Source organism: Crocodylus porosus, unplaced genomic scaffold (genome assembly GCF_001723895.1).
Source record: "Crocodylus porosus isolate Cpor-Errol unplaced genomic scaffold, CroPor_comp1, whole genome shotgun sequence".
NCBI lineage: Eukaryota > Metazoa > Chordata > Crocodylia > Crocodylidae > Crocodylus > Crocodylus porosus.
Genome location: NW_017728943.1, coordinates 123,773,380 through 123,789,356, shown reverse-complemented (window position 1 = coordinate 123,789,356; position 15,977 = coordinate 123,773,380). Strand labels below are relative to the sequence as shown.

The 15,977-nt window shown below is 43.8% G+C and overlaps 1 protein-coding gene across 1 annotated transcript in view; it reads right to left on the bottom strand.

Annotated features, from left to right (window-relative positions):
- The window catches only part of EPM2A (EPM2A, laforin glucan phosphatase), a 63,866-nt gene extending 48,186 nt beyond the window's left edge, over window positions 1-15,680 (bottom strand). The window contains exon 1 of the mRNA XM_019550128.1: window positions 14,837-15,680. Within this exon, the coding sequence (XP_019405673.1) occupies window positions 14,837-15,098 (262 nt within the window). The 5' untranslated portion in view covers window positions 15,099-15,680. The remainder of the gene's footprint in view (window positions 1-14,836) is intronic.
- Between the last annotated feature and the right edge of the window lie 297 nt (window positions 15,681-15,977).

The window sequence follows — 15,977 nt, the reverse complement described above, 5'->3', positions numbered from 1 at the left end:
CAAAGGATCACTTTTATAAAGTGCTTCCCTGCCCTGTCTCCACTTCACTTCAGACTAGCATGGCTAACTACCTCCCGTTCTGTCTGGAGCTTGTTCTGTGCTCTATACCAGGGCTGTCCAACTTACTTGGCCTAGTGGGTCAGATCTGGTCTGTGGGGTTTCTTGTGGGCAAGAGGATCCACTTCTGATATTAGGGTGGCAACTTGTCAGTGCAGCTCTGGAACTCGGGGAGTGAATGCCACTGTCATCACTTGTCTGCCCCCCTCCCCCTTTTCCTCCTGTTGCTAATTTGAGTCTCCAGCAGTGACCCTGAATTTGGTAGTGAGTAACAGTGCATGGGAGCTAGCAGTTCACTGCTGGTTTCTGGATCATCACAGTGGTTGCGGGCACCATGCCAGGCAGCAATTTAACTCCTCTCAGGCTACAGGAGGGCTGTCAGTTGGACAGCCCTGCTCTTTACCACTGACACATTTCAGTGTGTGCAGGGGGGATTCATATCCGTATATAATGCGAATGAATAATAGCTGCTGAAGGAATATGGTGTTGTTTTGAATTAAATAATATTGTATGCATGTAAGAGACTGCAGTTTGTTTAAAAGCTAAATTACAAAAGGAATTAGGGCAAGATGAGGTTGATTTTTAAGGTCTAGAAAGAACAGGAGATTGTTTTGTTTATTCTCCTAGCCCACTGATTGTTAATAGTGGTCAGGGAAAGTCAGTTCTGGCTCCTGACCCCAGTGGCTTTTCTCCACCTATTTATTTAATATTTATTGGGTAAACAGCAGTGGGATAGGGTTCTTTTTCCCCTCATTAACAGCAGTGAGTAGGGGCAGAAGCTAGGGGCCCCTCTCTTTTAGGGTGGCATCCATCTCACTGAATTACCCACCTGCTGGCTTGGTTTTCTGGCCCATGTACCTTCCCTGCCTAGCTACCTAATGGATAGTCCTACAAAAAGTGGGTTGGAGACCTCTCTGTACAATGCCTTGTGCTCTAGTTAGAGCACTTTGCTGGGAAGCAGGAAATGCAGGGCCAAATGCCCTCTGGGTGCAGGGGCTTTAGAACCAAACTTCCCCCGGAAGTAGGTCTGTTTTGGGGTGCTCTTGCACTGTGGTGCATAGATGTTTTCCCAAATTAGATTTATTGCTATGGTGTTTGGCCTCTATTGGTATCTAAAGCTAAGCTGTGTTTAACTTTATCATTTCCATGTTGGTACGAATCCTAATATTTGCTTTGAATGTATTTCTATAATGTGACTGTCAAGCAATTACTGAGTCAGTCAAGTGAGTACTGATTAGGCATCAAGGCTGTACCACAGCTGTTCACACCTAAGAGGAACAATGCCTGGCTCACTGAGGAAAAAAACTCCGAGAATTCAACGTTTGAGGTGGCTGTGCATATTGGTCAGCCAAAGCGCGTGGATACATATGTGAGCCACGCTTTATCTCAAACAGTGGTGGTTTAGATTATAAATGGAAGAAAAATTAGCTGAGGAGAAGTCTAATCAGGCTGATATTTTACTTCATTAGGGAAAATAAATGAAAAACTATTTCTCTCTGGAATAATTAATTGTTAAGGATATTGGATTAGTAGTCTATATGACTGAAAGGAAGTAAATATTTCCTAGATATAGTAGGGACAGGAGATACATGAACACCTGGCCTAATAAATGGAAGTGTATCTGGAGGGAGAAAGTTATCTGCATAATATACATATACTCCCCAAGAATTGAATAGAACAATATAGATGGATGGATAAGAAGAAGATAATTAAGGCATGTCTTGAGATGGAAATCATTATCTAAGGATTCCTGGGGTGATTTAGCCCCCCTGGCTGACAGAAGCTGGGTGGTACAAGCTGCTTGCAGAAAATCCTGACGTAGTCAGATCCAAAAGTGGTATTTTTAAGGGGAAAGTTCAGGGTAAGTTCATATCTAGTTTTTTTGTTCTCATGTCTTAGTCTTAATGTACAGTCACTGTTTTTCTGATGTGTGTCATTTATTCAATCTATCTTTTTGCTGTCTCTTATACCTTACTGATAGTCTGTGCTAGCTGGTATTTTGGAGCAGCTGTCAATTCCAGACTAGTTACTCCTGTGGGGATGAGGACCCATATTCATTCTGAACAATCCAGACAAGGTTGTGATTCATTAACCTACCAAAATGTCCTCTGTTAGAGCTGGTAGGAGCTGAACTGAGACAGATGGAACTGAGTTAGCTCCTTTGTAAAACTCAGTTTATTCTTACTGGTCCATCGTCAGACAGTGGAGAGATATTTGGACCTAAAGGACAGCCCTGAAGGTGAGAGAGCAAGTGAGAGAGCAAGCGTGTGCTGGGCAAGTACCCTAACCAGTAAACTGTTGGGCTAAAAGCTGGATGTGACCTCTTCTCCTCTTCCAACCCCATTTCTGCCTAGCACATGCACACCTGAGGATCCTAAGTCCATCACAAAGGGAAATAGAATCCAAACTGTAAGTGGCAAAACTTGGATTTCTGTGGGTGCATCTACATGTGTAATTAATGTGCATGAATAAACTCTGGAGCTTATTGTAGAGCTCCAGAGTTTATTGCTCCTGGGTGTGTGTCTGCATGTGTGCCTGGGAGTGCAGTACATTGATTCAGGTCAGAGCAGCCCTGGCTGGCAGGGGGTTCTGGGGGTCAACCTGACAGCCCAGGGCTGCTCTGACCTGGCTTAGCATGCCACAGGAGGGGCTGGCTGGGGCATGAGGGTGCTTCACTGTGGGGCTAGCCAGCAGACAGCCCTGCACTGAAGCACCCTCGCGCCTTAGCCAGCTGGGACAGCATCTACATGTGTGCTGCTGTGGAATTTTTTACTCCACAACGGGAACTTGTAAACGCTGTAAATACATGTACTATCCTCCTGCATAGTAAATAAGTTGACTCCGGGCACACGTGTAGACACACAACATTTACTGTGCAGCTAGTTAGTCATCTGCACAGTAAACATCTCCCATAGATGTGCCCTGTGAATGTGTACATAACACTTAGGTACATAAAGGTGAAATAGGATTCAGCCTTAAGTTGAAAGAGAAAGGGAATGTTTTTGTGGTTATAGTCTGAATAGGAACATAATGCCAGAATGGCTAAGGTGTGAGACTGAGCCTTGTACCAAAGGCTGGCACCTCCAGCCCCACCCCCTGGTCAGCTCTGCTATAAATGGGTGCTTTGATTTTGAACTGGGACATCGAAGGTGGCTGGATGTGATGGTAAACCACATCACTCCCTTATGTACCAGTAGCCACATATATTGATGGTATCTTAACTATATGAGCCCTGTGGGTTACAGGTTTTGACAGACTTTTAATCTGTTTTTGATATATCCAGTGATGTGGGAAACAAAGAAAAGGATCTGAACAATGGTAAAGTCAGAGATCCTTAGTAAGGAGGCTTATGCTATTAGGAATCAAGGCTGTGAATTTGTGGGAAAGTAAAAGGATCATTGGGTTCAGCCCCCTGCATGAGCAGGAAAAACATCTGGGGTCAGGTGACCAGTCATCTTAACCAAAGCTCTGTCCACCCAGGTCTTAAAAATCTCTAAGGATGGAGATGCCACAACCTCTCTGGGTAGTCTGTTACAGTGTTTTATTACCCTCCCAGTAAGAAAGTTTTCCCTATCTAACCTGTTTCTCTTGCTGCAACTTGAAACTTTTGCTCCTTGTTCTGTTATCTGCTATCACTGAGAACAGTCCAGCTCCATCCTCTTTTGAAGCCCCCTTCAGGGAGTTTTAGGCCACTATTAAATCCCACCTTAGTCTTCTCTTCTCCAGACTAAATAAGCCCAGTTCTCAATCTCTCTTCAGAAATCATATCCCCCAACCATTTTCACTGCCCTCAGCTGGACTCTCTTCAATTTGTTCACATCCTTTCTGTAGGGGGGGCCAAAATGGAATAGATTGGACACGAAGCTTTCTTGAGCCGTAGGCGTTCCTGCCTCTAGAAACTCTCAGTCCTTTCACGGGCTTTGATTAATGAAAAGGGAAGCTGCCTTTCTATGAGGTCCTGTTGCTTGGACCCTCTACTGCCATCCAACTGAAGGCTGCTCCTCCTTGTGCTTGGCATTGCTCAGGGAAGCACAGTTCAGGGTTAAACTGTCCCATCCTGTCACTTCCCTCCTCTCTTCCTCCCCCCCAGCCAAGTATGGCTCCTGCCTTCATAAGGTAGTCTCCCCAGATCTCCAGCAAACTCTGGCTTCCCTTACAAGGAACCACCATTCCTTCACTACTATGCATCCTGGTCCTGAGAGTCAGCTGGCCCCAGGGAGCAACTACGGAGGACAGATCAGGCTGCTGGTCCATGGAACTGGCATCCTCCTGCCATCTGAATTCAGCAGGTCTTAGGAGTTACAGGAAGTGATGCAGCAACCAGTATTAGATGGATCAGGCAGCAACACTGGTCCTCCGTGCTTCTCCTGGAAACAGATGCATGGGATAGGTACATCTATCCTACATACCTGTTTCTGGGAGACACCACATGAGGTCAGACTGGAAAAGGCTGCAGTAGGACCAGGGACTTCTGTCTCCTTAAAACTTGTCAGAGAACCCTAATGCAGGCAGAGTGACCTTCCAGGTTGTGCAACACCCCTAAGCCGAGAAGCACCCAAGCTGAGAACCACTTCTGTAGCAGGCAGGAGACAGTAAAAAGCACCCATGGAAGCTATTCCAGGCCCTTGGGTAGAGTGGCTTCTTAAAAGTAGCTGTGGAGATACTATGTACCCTATAGGAGAAGGGTTCCTGTCTTACTCAATCCCTTTGCATCTGACCAGAGATTTTTTGAGTTTAGGTGCATAAATTTTTCCCCTTGCTCCCCACTCCAATCAGGGTCAGAACAATTTCCAAATTGTATTGGAACAGGGACCCACTCTTAGAGTTACTGTTACATCTTCTGGGGACATAGCAGAAGTTATTTATGTATAATACTTGTGGATACCAGCCGTTATATATGTCATCTTAAACATTACCTAAAAATACATTAAAAAAAAAAAAAAGGTTCTTTTACCAGGAAGAAGAAAATCTGAGTTTACAGTAAGACTTCCCCTAAAACTACCACAAGCACCATCATAAGCAACAAAAGAACAGAAAATCTCCAAAGACATTTTAAAAAATGGGGGAAAAAATTAAAAGATCAGTAGGGAATAAAAGTGGACAGAAAATACTCTTCAAGATGAAGGGGACTGCTCCTCTGAATGTTTCCTTGATTCCTCCTCCTAATGTTTGTACTAGGGGTGCACTGATAAAGATTTTTTTTTTGCTCATACCAATGACCAATTATTAACCAGCCACATCAGCTAATAGATCGAATAGCCAACATGCAGCCTGGCAGGTTAAGAGGGCATTGTCCAGCCAGTGCTCTCCAAGCTGCTGGGCTGCATTCCTGGCAGTATGCATGGCAGCTGTATGCATGCATGCAGCATTTATTGGTGACATTATCAGCTACACCGGCCAAAAAAGGTCAATTGCCGATAACGTCAATTTTCCTTTTATCAGTTCCAGTCTGATATGGACCAATATATCGGTGTACCTCTAGTTTGAACTGCTCTGGACAAAACCCTTGGGTTTTATTTTGGGCCTGATTCTTTCAATTTGGGCCTCACTGTCTGCAAGCAGTACAGCATGGTGTCATTATTACAGTTTATTATAATTGGACTTCCACTGATACATATACAAAAGTTTGCTTATCTTTTACATCAGATCCTGTTATGAAAGTCTCCCTGCCTGCTTAACTGTTTGAGTGAAATTCAGTCTTGGAAGGCTTCAAATAAGCTCTGCCTCTATCCTACCAAGACCAAATTCCTATTGACTGTTAAAAAAAAACCAAAATAAGGAAGGGCTGAATTTCCCCCACCAGAATTTAAATAGGTCAGCTATTTTGGCAATTGCTTTTGGTAAGGATTCTTAGGGCTGTTTTAGACTCCTGACTCTTTAATGTCTTAACAGATTAAGTCACTGAAAATTCAGTTTGTTTTGATATGTCTGCCAAATGTTGCCAACACAGCATTTGATTTCCATGTGTCAGACTGAGTTGTTATTCCTGTGTTTAATAAAAGTACCCTAATTACTATGTTTTTAATGCTGGCTGTCCTGCAGTTTCAAGAGTGTACCTCCATTAGACTCAGGAAGTAGCAGTTGGATCTCTTACACTGGTTAAGTAGAAAGACTATTTATTTGTTGCATTAGCAGCACTAACTCCTTATTGATTGTCAGTTTTCTTTTTGTTTGAAAACCAGAAGATTTTTCCTTTATGAGCCAGAACTATATGACTAGTTTTCTTTTCAAACAAAGTATCAAGAATTTGAGCTTAGAGCTTCTGAGACTAGAGAATAAATTTAACAGATTTCTTGCTATCTGAGGGACTTAAAGGAAATCACAATTTCAATCCCCTACTGATTCAGAAGACACATCTGGGAAAGTAATGTACTCATTAGTATCTGATACTTGCCGATCAGGGAAAATTATTTTTTATTAGAGGAAGCAGGGTTTTAAGTTTGTTGGAGCCCATTCTTTGGAGAGCTGACATATTATTTTATCAGAAGGATGGGTAATAATAGAAAATTTTACCCAGACACAGGTTGGATCCAAGATTCAGGCCACTCAATCCCAACAGCCTCCTTTTTAAGGATACATGTATTTAATACCCTTGATCAGATTTTAAGAGAGGAAAAAAGGAAAGACGAGCACATTTCAATAATCAAACTCCATTATCTGAAATTAGAAACACAAGAAGTTTTAAAACAATTATCAAAACCTCCTGTTTAAGTATCTCTATAGGTGTGAACAGCACAGGTTCGTCTTAGTAGGAACTGCTACTTTATTCACAATGCCTAGTCAAATGTCCAGGCTAATAACAAAGATCAAACCAGAAAAGCAATTCGAAGAGAATTCAACTAATGCAAACCACAGATACTCCCAAACAGATGGTGCAGACTGTGATGAAGCAAACAGATGCTAGAGGAATGCATGACTAAGCAAAATTTCTAAATAGGGTCTACCTAACCACTTGAAAAATTGACATGGCATTATTTTCCATACAATGATTTATTTTCCATTCTATATGGAAAAGCTATTACAGCACAGGTAGGCTATGGGCTACTACAAAATAACAGCAACATAAAACATTCAACAAGCTTTCATCTACCTAGTTGTATAAGTGAAGTTTTATTAGTTTATCTTAATAGTACAGGCCTAGACCATACTCACAATCAGATATAAAGGGATAATAAACTAGTTCTCAATGCCATCATAATCAGTTCTAATGACGCTCCCTCAAGGAACTACGCGATATTTTAGATTTGATGTGATAAAACACTATATGCTATGGTAAACTGAACATTTACCTGCATGGGCTCACTAAGACATGGATTTACTAGCAGTTACAAAAGAGGAAAGTATAATTAATTCTGTGACTGATTGCAAAATTATTCTTTTTTTATTCATACCAAAGTTTTCACAAATCTGAAAGTCATTAAAGTGTTTAACATTCTCTCTCTCCAAGTGGCAACAGACACACCATAAAGCACTGTATATTAACAGAAGTATTCTGCTGTCAATATCCAATTACATGTTATGTTCCCTCCCTGATATTATCTGTTTAAAACTAAGTTATGTAGGTGGAGCAAATAAAGTCCTAACATGCCATTAAAAACAAAACAGATCACTGTAAACACTGAAACTAGTTAAGAATGTCATTAATCTGTACAGGTTGTGGAGGCACTGGCTCTACACCAGTAAGAGGGTGACACCTAGTGGGAATCAGACCAGCAAATAAAACACAAATAGTAAGACTGAAAAAGTGTATTTGTTATATATAAACAGCAATTTTTTTGCCAGTGAGAAGCCATTAGCTTCACTCAGTAGATCTGTGGTGGGCAGAAAGAGGCATAGGAGGTGCACCTCAGAAAATAGGAAGAATGACTCGTCTAAAATTCTTCTTCTCCAGAGCTACTGTGCAAGATCTTCGCTTGTGTTGTACCCCGCTACCTTAAGGGTTTAGAAGGGGAAGTGGTTTTTTTCCAATTCAAAGCACAGCTAGGCAACCATCTGTTCCTTATTCTTGTTCCCCTGATCCATATTATAGCACTTGATATTAGCTATTCCAGTATGGAGCTACAAGCTCCACAGGAACCCCATAGGTCACATCTTGGGATCTCTTCCTTTGTACTGCTCACAAGGATGATAGCATATGGCCCCACTCCAGAGCAAAACTGCTGAAGCTACACAGTCTATGTACCATGTAGCCTTCTGCTGAGTGAGCAAAACTGGGACAGAAGAGCTAAGAAAAAAAACAACAGAAAATGAAAGAGCAAGTAAGACAGGAGTAAAGGATGCAGAAAGGGAAATGAAAAAAAAATCAATTGGAAAGCAAAAAGATATTGGAAATGTGATGGAGCACAGTCTCAGGAGATGCAGGGAATGGGAGGAAAGAAAGGACATTCACCAACCCATCACAAAATGATCTCCAAATTAAACCAGTTACAGGGCTTCTTTTTCTCTTTACATAAAAGCAGCTTTGGAAAAACTGCAATTTTATCAAGAAGCTATCTTTCAGTCTGAAATGGAATGGCTGCAATCAAGACAAAGGGATGTAGTGACTTGCAACATGGATAGGATTTGAAAAAGATGGGCAGGGGCATCACCCTAGATATGGGCACACAATATTAGGAGCCACAACATCAAGGTTACCGAGACAGTCAAGCACTGCTGGCAGGAGCACTCTCCATCAACCAAGAGAAGAAGCAGACCCTTGATGAGATAGTGGCTGAACAGACTTGGCAATGAAAAGTAGCAAGAACTCTCCAGACCTCCAGGAGAAGGTTGGCAATTAAAAGCACTAGCAGTACTCTTCTCATGTCCAAAGTTTATGCACCTAGCATGCAGGCACTGCAACTGACATATAAACCAATAAATTTAATGTGAAATAGCACACTCTCTTCTTGAGCAGCCAACAGAGCAAAATTTCAAACAGACAAAAAAAAATGTGCTGACACATATGAAGAGTTTTTTTTATTCCACGTTGAGAAAAGTTAATAGTAGTCTGCTTCAGTGGGAGGGGCAGAAATGGAGGTTTGAATGAAAGCTGCCAACCCTGCTTGATTATTCTTGAAGGGGGAAGTGGGGGGAAGCATACTATAAAATATGTAGTTTGTTTTAATTACTATTTGAGCTGAAAATTTTGATGGGCATTAGCTCCAATAATGTTTTCAGAGAATTAAATGCTCATAGCACTTGAAAGTCAAGACCAGATTTTATTTCTGTGAATATTTTCACAGAAAATTACATTTTCATGGACTAATGAGCTTACCAAACTTCTGAAGTACTTTTTGAAGGTGGACATTTCCCAAAGGAACTGTACAACTTCACTTGCTTAACACAAGTCAGCAGGAACTAGTAGAGCTATAGAAGGAATGTGGTCAGGCCTGGCATGTGCAGTATGCTTCTTTTTAAATTTTTGTTTGTTTGTTCCCGAAAGACAGAAAAACAAAAGACCTTTGTGCTTTGACTTGGAGCCCAGAGCATCCCCAGAACACAAAAGTAGGCAGATTAGCATGAACAAGATATAATTCTTTTTCTTAAATGGTCACTTTTTGCCAAAGCACTTCAAAAACAGAAGGCACCATGCACAATAATTATATGTATTAGGAGAGCAGAAAAAATAGTGTGACCGTAAATGGTAGATCTCTCAATCCTGGCTGAGACAGGCATTATGCACTATCACACATTTCCCCACACACAAACTTGTCAGGCTCTTCCATACCGGGAGCGTATACGCAAGGCATTTACTATGGAGTTGATGAATCAGCTCTGCAGTGAACATCTTGGCACCTACACATCTGACCCTATTAGGCTGAGTAAACTAATAAACTCTGCAACCTGGTAGTACTTGGTGCAGCTGGCTATGGTATGCTTCAGTACAGGGGGCTGCCTGCCAGCTAGCTCCATACCTGGAGCACCCCCATGCCCCAGCCAGCCCCTCCACAGCACACCAACCAGGGAGGGAGCAACTCTGGGCTGGCATGCTGACCCCCATGGCCTTCTGCCATCTGAAGCTGCTCCGACCCAGCTCAGCATGCCATAGTCCCGGCGCACATTCAAACAGTGCACCCAGGAGCAATACGCTCTGGACTTTATTGCTTTGCATTAATTGCAAATGTAGACACACTGACTTGCACCGCTCTTTGCCGTGCCACAGGCAAAGCCTACCAAACTATGTTAATCTAATGGTTGTGTGACACGAACACAATTTAAGAAAAACGGAATCAGCATTTTAAAATACAATCTTCAACTTCTTGAAAAAAATTTACAAGAACTACTCTGCAGCATGGTATTTCCAGGAGACAATTACAATTGTATTCCTTGAAGTTCAAAAGTCTCTTAAGTGCAGACAAACAAAAATTTTAAATTTTCCTTATGTAGAATGCAAACCCTATATATTCTCTATGGTTTAAAAATAAACTGAAATTCAGTGAGGGGAAGTAAGATAGGCATCCTACGTTGCTATGATGTTGGACTAAGAATCTAAACATAAGCCAGGAAATTAAAACTCTGTCAATTATGGTAGCAAACCACATGATAGTATTTTATAAACTAAAAAGAAGGTACAATCCCAGCTTTTATGATTTGATACAAAGGTGAAAAAGCAGAATGTAGGGAGACATATAAGATGCAGTCATTGGAAAGTTATAAACAGAAAATACTTCTCAAATTATTTGCTGTTATCTACCAAGTCTTCCACAGATATCACGTCAGAAGTAGGTCAGCAGAAATGTCTGACTATAGAGAGTTGAGAATCTTTCAAGTGAGATCAGAATAAAAATAAAGTCAGTGACCTTATTTGGATCACAATGCACATGAAAATTTCTGTTCTAAGGAAAAGCAAGCAGATCCTGCTGCCTGACTTTAATGCTTACTTGTTTCTGTGACTAGAGAGAATCATACTCTCTCTGCCTAAATTTTCTCAAATACCAATTCATCCCAAAACAGTGTTGTGGTTATTAGGTAAGTCTGAGTTTGCAATACAGTGCAACTAGGTAAAAAAGTATTATACACATAATATTTGTGGTTACTGTCAAGATTGTTACATGTATTATTTAACAAATATAAGCAATTTAAAAATATATTAAAATAGTTTTCTTATCTAAAGCAGTTGCCTTTAACAATTCAGTATTATAGCCATGCTGTATCCAGTTTAACATAATCAGACAGGAACCTGGCAGATTACAGTGAAGTGCCTCAGCTTCTATAATTCTGAGCTCCCCAGTATCAAATCACATTTCTCACTGTGACTATGCCGTCAGATTATCTGATGTTGTCACAACTGGGTTATATTGTTTCTCCAAGAGCATTTTCAGTTAAACATAGGAAGTACTGACCATCGAACACAAGACAATTTATCTTTCATAATTTTTTTCTTAAAAGTACAGGCTAGAACATACTCAGTATACCACCCATTAAACAAGCATCTAAGGATAAGCTACAGTATCTTTATATATTTTGCATACAAATACTTGTTTAATGGGTGGTATACTGAGTATGTACCATTTTGTACCTTTAAGACCAATCTGTATGAATGTATCCACTATAGGTTACTCATGGTATTTATCAGCCAGCACTTTCTGCTTGGCTCTGAAGATGGAAAGCAAACTGAGGAACATCAGCCTATGATTGATCTTTTACAGCAGTCATCCAAGTCAGACACTTTTTCATCTTTTTCTCTGTTTCCAGCTACTCAAATTGTTAAGATCTTAAGTCCTAAAATTTCTGGCCATCATTTTCCTTGATACGTTGGAGAAAGGATTTTGAGTATTTTTTTCTGATCTACTAATTAAAAGAAGAAAAAAAACTTGCATGTCAGATGCTTGAAACTTTAACTGTGCTCCTCTATATATTCCACTAGGCCCAAATGGCTACAGGATCCCTGCCTAATTGGCTCAAGCCTATCACAGAAGAATGAGGAGAGAGATGTATTTTCCAATGGACATAGGTCTGCCTCATTGTGACTAAATCATCCTTCAACTTTTCATAAGATTCAGTAACACAACTGAAAAGAGGATTGCTCACTTTGGATCAGTGATTCTGAACCAGATTGACTTGAGATCCTTTCAAGGGTGCTCCAGGGTACACTGTTAGGTAGGAAAACATGACTCACATGATAAACTTAGGGATTTCAAATAGGAATCCATAGCACTAAAAATATGCTGCCCTTTGGCAGTCTTTCTGGGTTCTTTCAATAAAAGAATTGCTCTATTATTTTTCTGAAGTCAAAAAGCAAATGAAAATAAAGAGTTGTGGCATTTTCGAAAGGATGCCTGGAATCCATTCCGGGGTACCTCAAGTATAAATAATAAGGTTTAGAACCACTGCTCTAGATAAACCAGCCTTTTTATTTTTGACTGAAATAACTCAGCTTCAAAATCGTAACACTTGCATGAGCACTGCTCCTATAAGGAGCAAGTCAACCACTGTCAGTATATCTGCTGTTAAAATTGCCCACGCTTCCATAGCTTTCCCTTTCTCGTACAAGCCCTGGGGCAATAACTTCAGACTGACACCAAAGCCAGCTCAAAACACACAGCTTTATTTCTTGCTATAAAATGTGTAAACTTATAGTGAAAGTCTATCTATGATACATGTAGAAGAACCTAGCAAAGTATTACACTGAACTTGGCACCTACTATAGATCCTTTGGATGAGTGAGATATTTTGATTTCATAAATTCACTTTTCCAGGACTTCTGCAAAAGAAAGATATTGTCAACACAGGTAGAGCATGCTGTGTAATTTAGTTGTTAAATGCAAGAAACTGAATCAGTGGCACATCTTATTTACATCACAAACAAATGTCATTCTCAAAGACTGAATGTTAATGAACTATTATCTCTCCTCAGTGTATTTATTTTGCTTTCTTTTACATACAATTATGGCAACTTGTTTTCCTTCAAGCAGGTGCAAGTAACTCCTGAGATTTTGTATGTATCCCTCCAAATGTGCAAAGTGCAGCTGTGTTGTCCCGGTTCCTGTGTGTAGAGTCAACTTTTAAGGAACTACCGTATTTTTCAGACCATAAGACGCACCTGACCATAAGACGCACCCAGTTTTTATGGCAGGAGAGACTATGTGTGCCGGTGGCCGGCCATTTTTATTGCCGGCTCCCGGCCACCGGCACAGGCGCCGGCTTCCAGTGTAAACAAGCGGCGGATGTCCCGCTCGGGCTCCGCCGCCTCCGCGGGCAAGCTCTGCCCCGTCTCCCCGGGACACGGCATAAACAAGCGGCAGGTGTCCCGCTCGGGCTCCGCCGCCTCCGCGGGCAAGCTCTGCCCCGTCTCCCCGGGACGCACACCTTCGGACCATAAGACGCACCCTCGTTTTCCCCCCACTTTTGGGGGGAAAAAAGTGCGTCTTATGGTCCGAAAAATACGGTCTCTAAAAAATAAATGGATGGTCCTTATTAAAAGAGTAGGATTCTTACGTCCAACTCTGGTCCCTCCACTATGTATAGTGTCTATTGCTGAGAAAAAGATCAGTTCAATTTTTAGTTGGTTCAGTAAATGTCAGGATACCCGTTCTCTCCTCTGTACAAGATACTACAGTCATATTCAGTGAAATAGCCCAATTAACATGACAAATACTATGCAACACTTGATGGCTTTGTGCAGTGAGGGCCAACTTTATTAGCAGGTATACCACAAATTAGCCCCACACCCCCCTGTGAGTGCTACTCTGATTCCCTTCCTTTATTAAATTTACTGCTGTGCTTCCTCTTCTCTGTGCTGTGCTCCCTGCTGGATCTGCTGCTCTGCTTTCTGCTCTCTGCCCCACGTTTCCTGCCTGATCAGCCACTCCGCTTTCTGCTCCCTACCTCTATGATGCCTCTCTGCTCCGATCCGCTACATGTTACGCCCTGCTATTCTTCCTGGCATTTGTGGCTCCCGAGCCACAGATTGATCACACCTAGCACTAGCACGAAGTGGGGAAGGAAAGAGAAAGGCAAACATATCTAATCTAGACTGGCAAGAGAACGATGTCAGAGCCAGGCTTGATGCTCCTGGTGATGCAGCTTGCCCGATGCAGCAGACTGTGCTGGTGGGGAAGCTACAGTTGCATGACACCTGACTGCACACCTGCACAGGGCACGGCTTTGGCACATGCCCGGGGTGGATGACGGGTGCAGTGTTCGCTGGTCTGAAGGTCCTCCCTGCCCCTCTTGGCTTCCACCTGCTCTGTGGATGCCAGAGCCCCGCTGGGCACAAAGGACGGGGCCAGCTGGACACCTCCAGCTGAGGCAGGCGGAGGGGTACCGTGTGGCTCACCTGCCATCATGGGGGGCGGGGGTGGGCCTGGAGGAAGACTGAGCAAGGCGAGACCTCCTCATAGCTTCCTCTCAGGGCAGCCCAAGTTCCACAGTGACATCATCAATGGGGGTGGAGCCGACAAGCCACCTGCCAAGTTGCACCTCATTTGCATGTGTGCATATTCATATATATGTAAATGTACTACGTGAGGGCAGAAGGGAGCCTCCAGCTCCCAGGGATGTGGTCAGCAATGGTGGGGGGGCAGGACAACCAGCAACGTGCCAGGTGACACCTCATTTGCATACACGCAAATTCATATATATGCAAATATATGTAAATGCACAAGGGCGAAAGTATATATGGTGGAGGGGCAAAGCAAACACTGCCCCTTTTTGCTTTGGGGCGGCAGATGCCCTGCCCCGGCATTCGGTAACCGAGGCGAGGCCGTTTAATCGCCATGGGGAGCCGCCCCGCCCCGCCCGTGACGCAGCACGTACGTCACAACGAGGAGGGCGGGCCGTCGCGGTCGCCCGCCCTTACCTTCCCAGGTGACGTCACCGCCTTGCCGCTGCAGGAACTTGTACCAGAAGGGGGCGGCGGCCTCGTGATCCGGCAGCGCCGCCTCCGCCAACCACAGTGCGGGCTCCTGGGCGGGTCGCGGCGCTGTGGGGCGCGCCAGCTTCATGGGCAGCGCGCGCTGGGGGTCCCACTGGCCCAGCTCCGGCCGCGAGCCGGCCACCAGCAGCGCCACGCCGCCCTCCGTCATCCGCGCCGGCACCACCACCCCGAAGCGGAACAGCATGGCCGGACCGGGTCTGGGAGTGAGGGGTGCAAACTCAGTCCCCTCGTGGCCGCTGGAGGGATCGCAAGCTGTAGCGTCTTCCTGGTTGTGACGTCATGACGCAGGCGCACGGACGTCCCCAAAGAACTGGGGTTCGATCCCCACTAGCCGGGCGACACGTGACTGACTGGATGAGCAGGCGGCTGTATGTTGTGCGCATGCGCGGGGCTTGGAGTTCCACCACCGGCCCCGGTGTCAGCTTACGCGCACCCGCAGCTGCAGGGTGTCCGCAAGCGCAGGGCATAGGCGCTTGCTGGTGTGCAGTAAGCGGGCGGCCGCCGGGCTGGTGGTGCGTCCTTGGTAGTGTTGCCACGTGCACGATCAGCATTGTATTTGGATACTTTCAACCGCTGCACGAAGTAGGATTAGTAATAATAAGAGTGCTCAAGGTACATGTAGGATAAGTTCTGAGGCAGCTGATTGACGCAACATGTGCAAAAACCCCAGTCACTCTTGGGGACTCAACCCCTTTGGAGTCTGCTGGCAGCATTTTCTTACCACTGCTTGCCTGCAAATAAAGAAATGCTTCAACTCTGATGACCCAGTTCTCACTTGCTCGCTGTTACAGGGCAGGGTCCTAGGAGCTGTCGTGATCTCTCCAGACACCCCCTACTGTGCTAAGTCCGAGATAAAGCACCCCCGTTCTCGCCCGCCATGTCTTTGATGTTAGGTATTTTATAAGGGAGGCTGCCTTTCTGTCCCCTTAGACACAGTGCTCTGGTGTATCCTGGCCCCCGTTGTGTATTGACTTGGTGCACCCCAGCCTTACAGGCTATGCATGGCTCCTACCACCCCTATACCATGCCCCAAGCCTCACAGATGTACCAGATGTTGTATGGT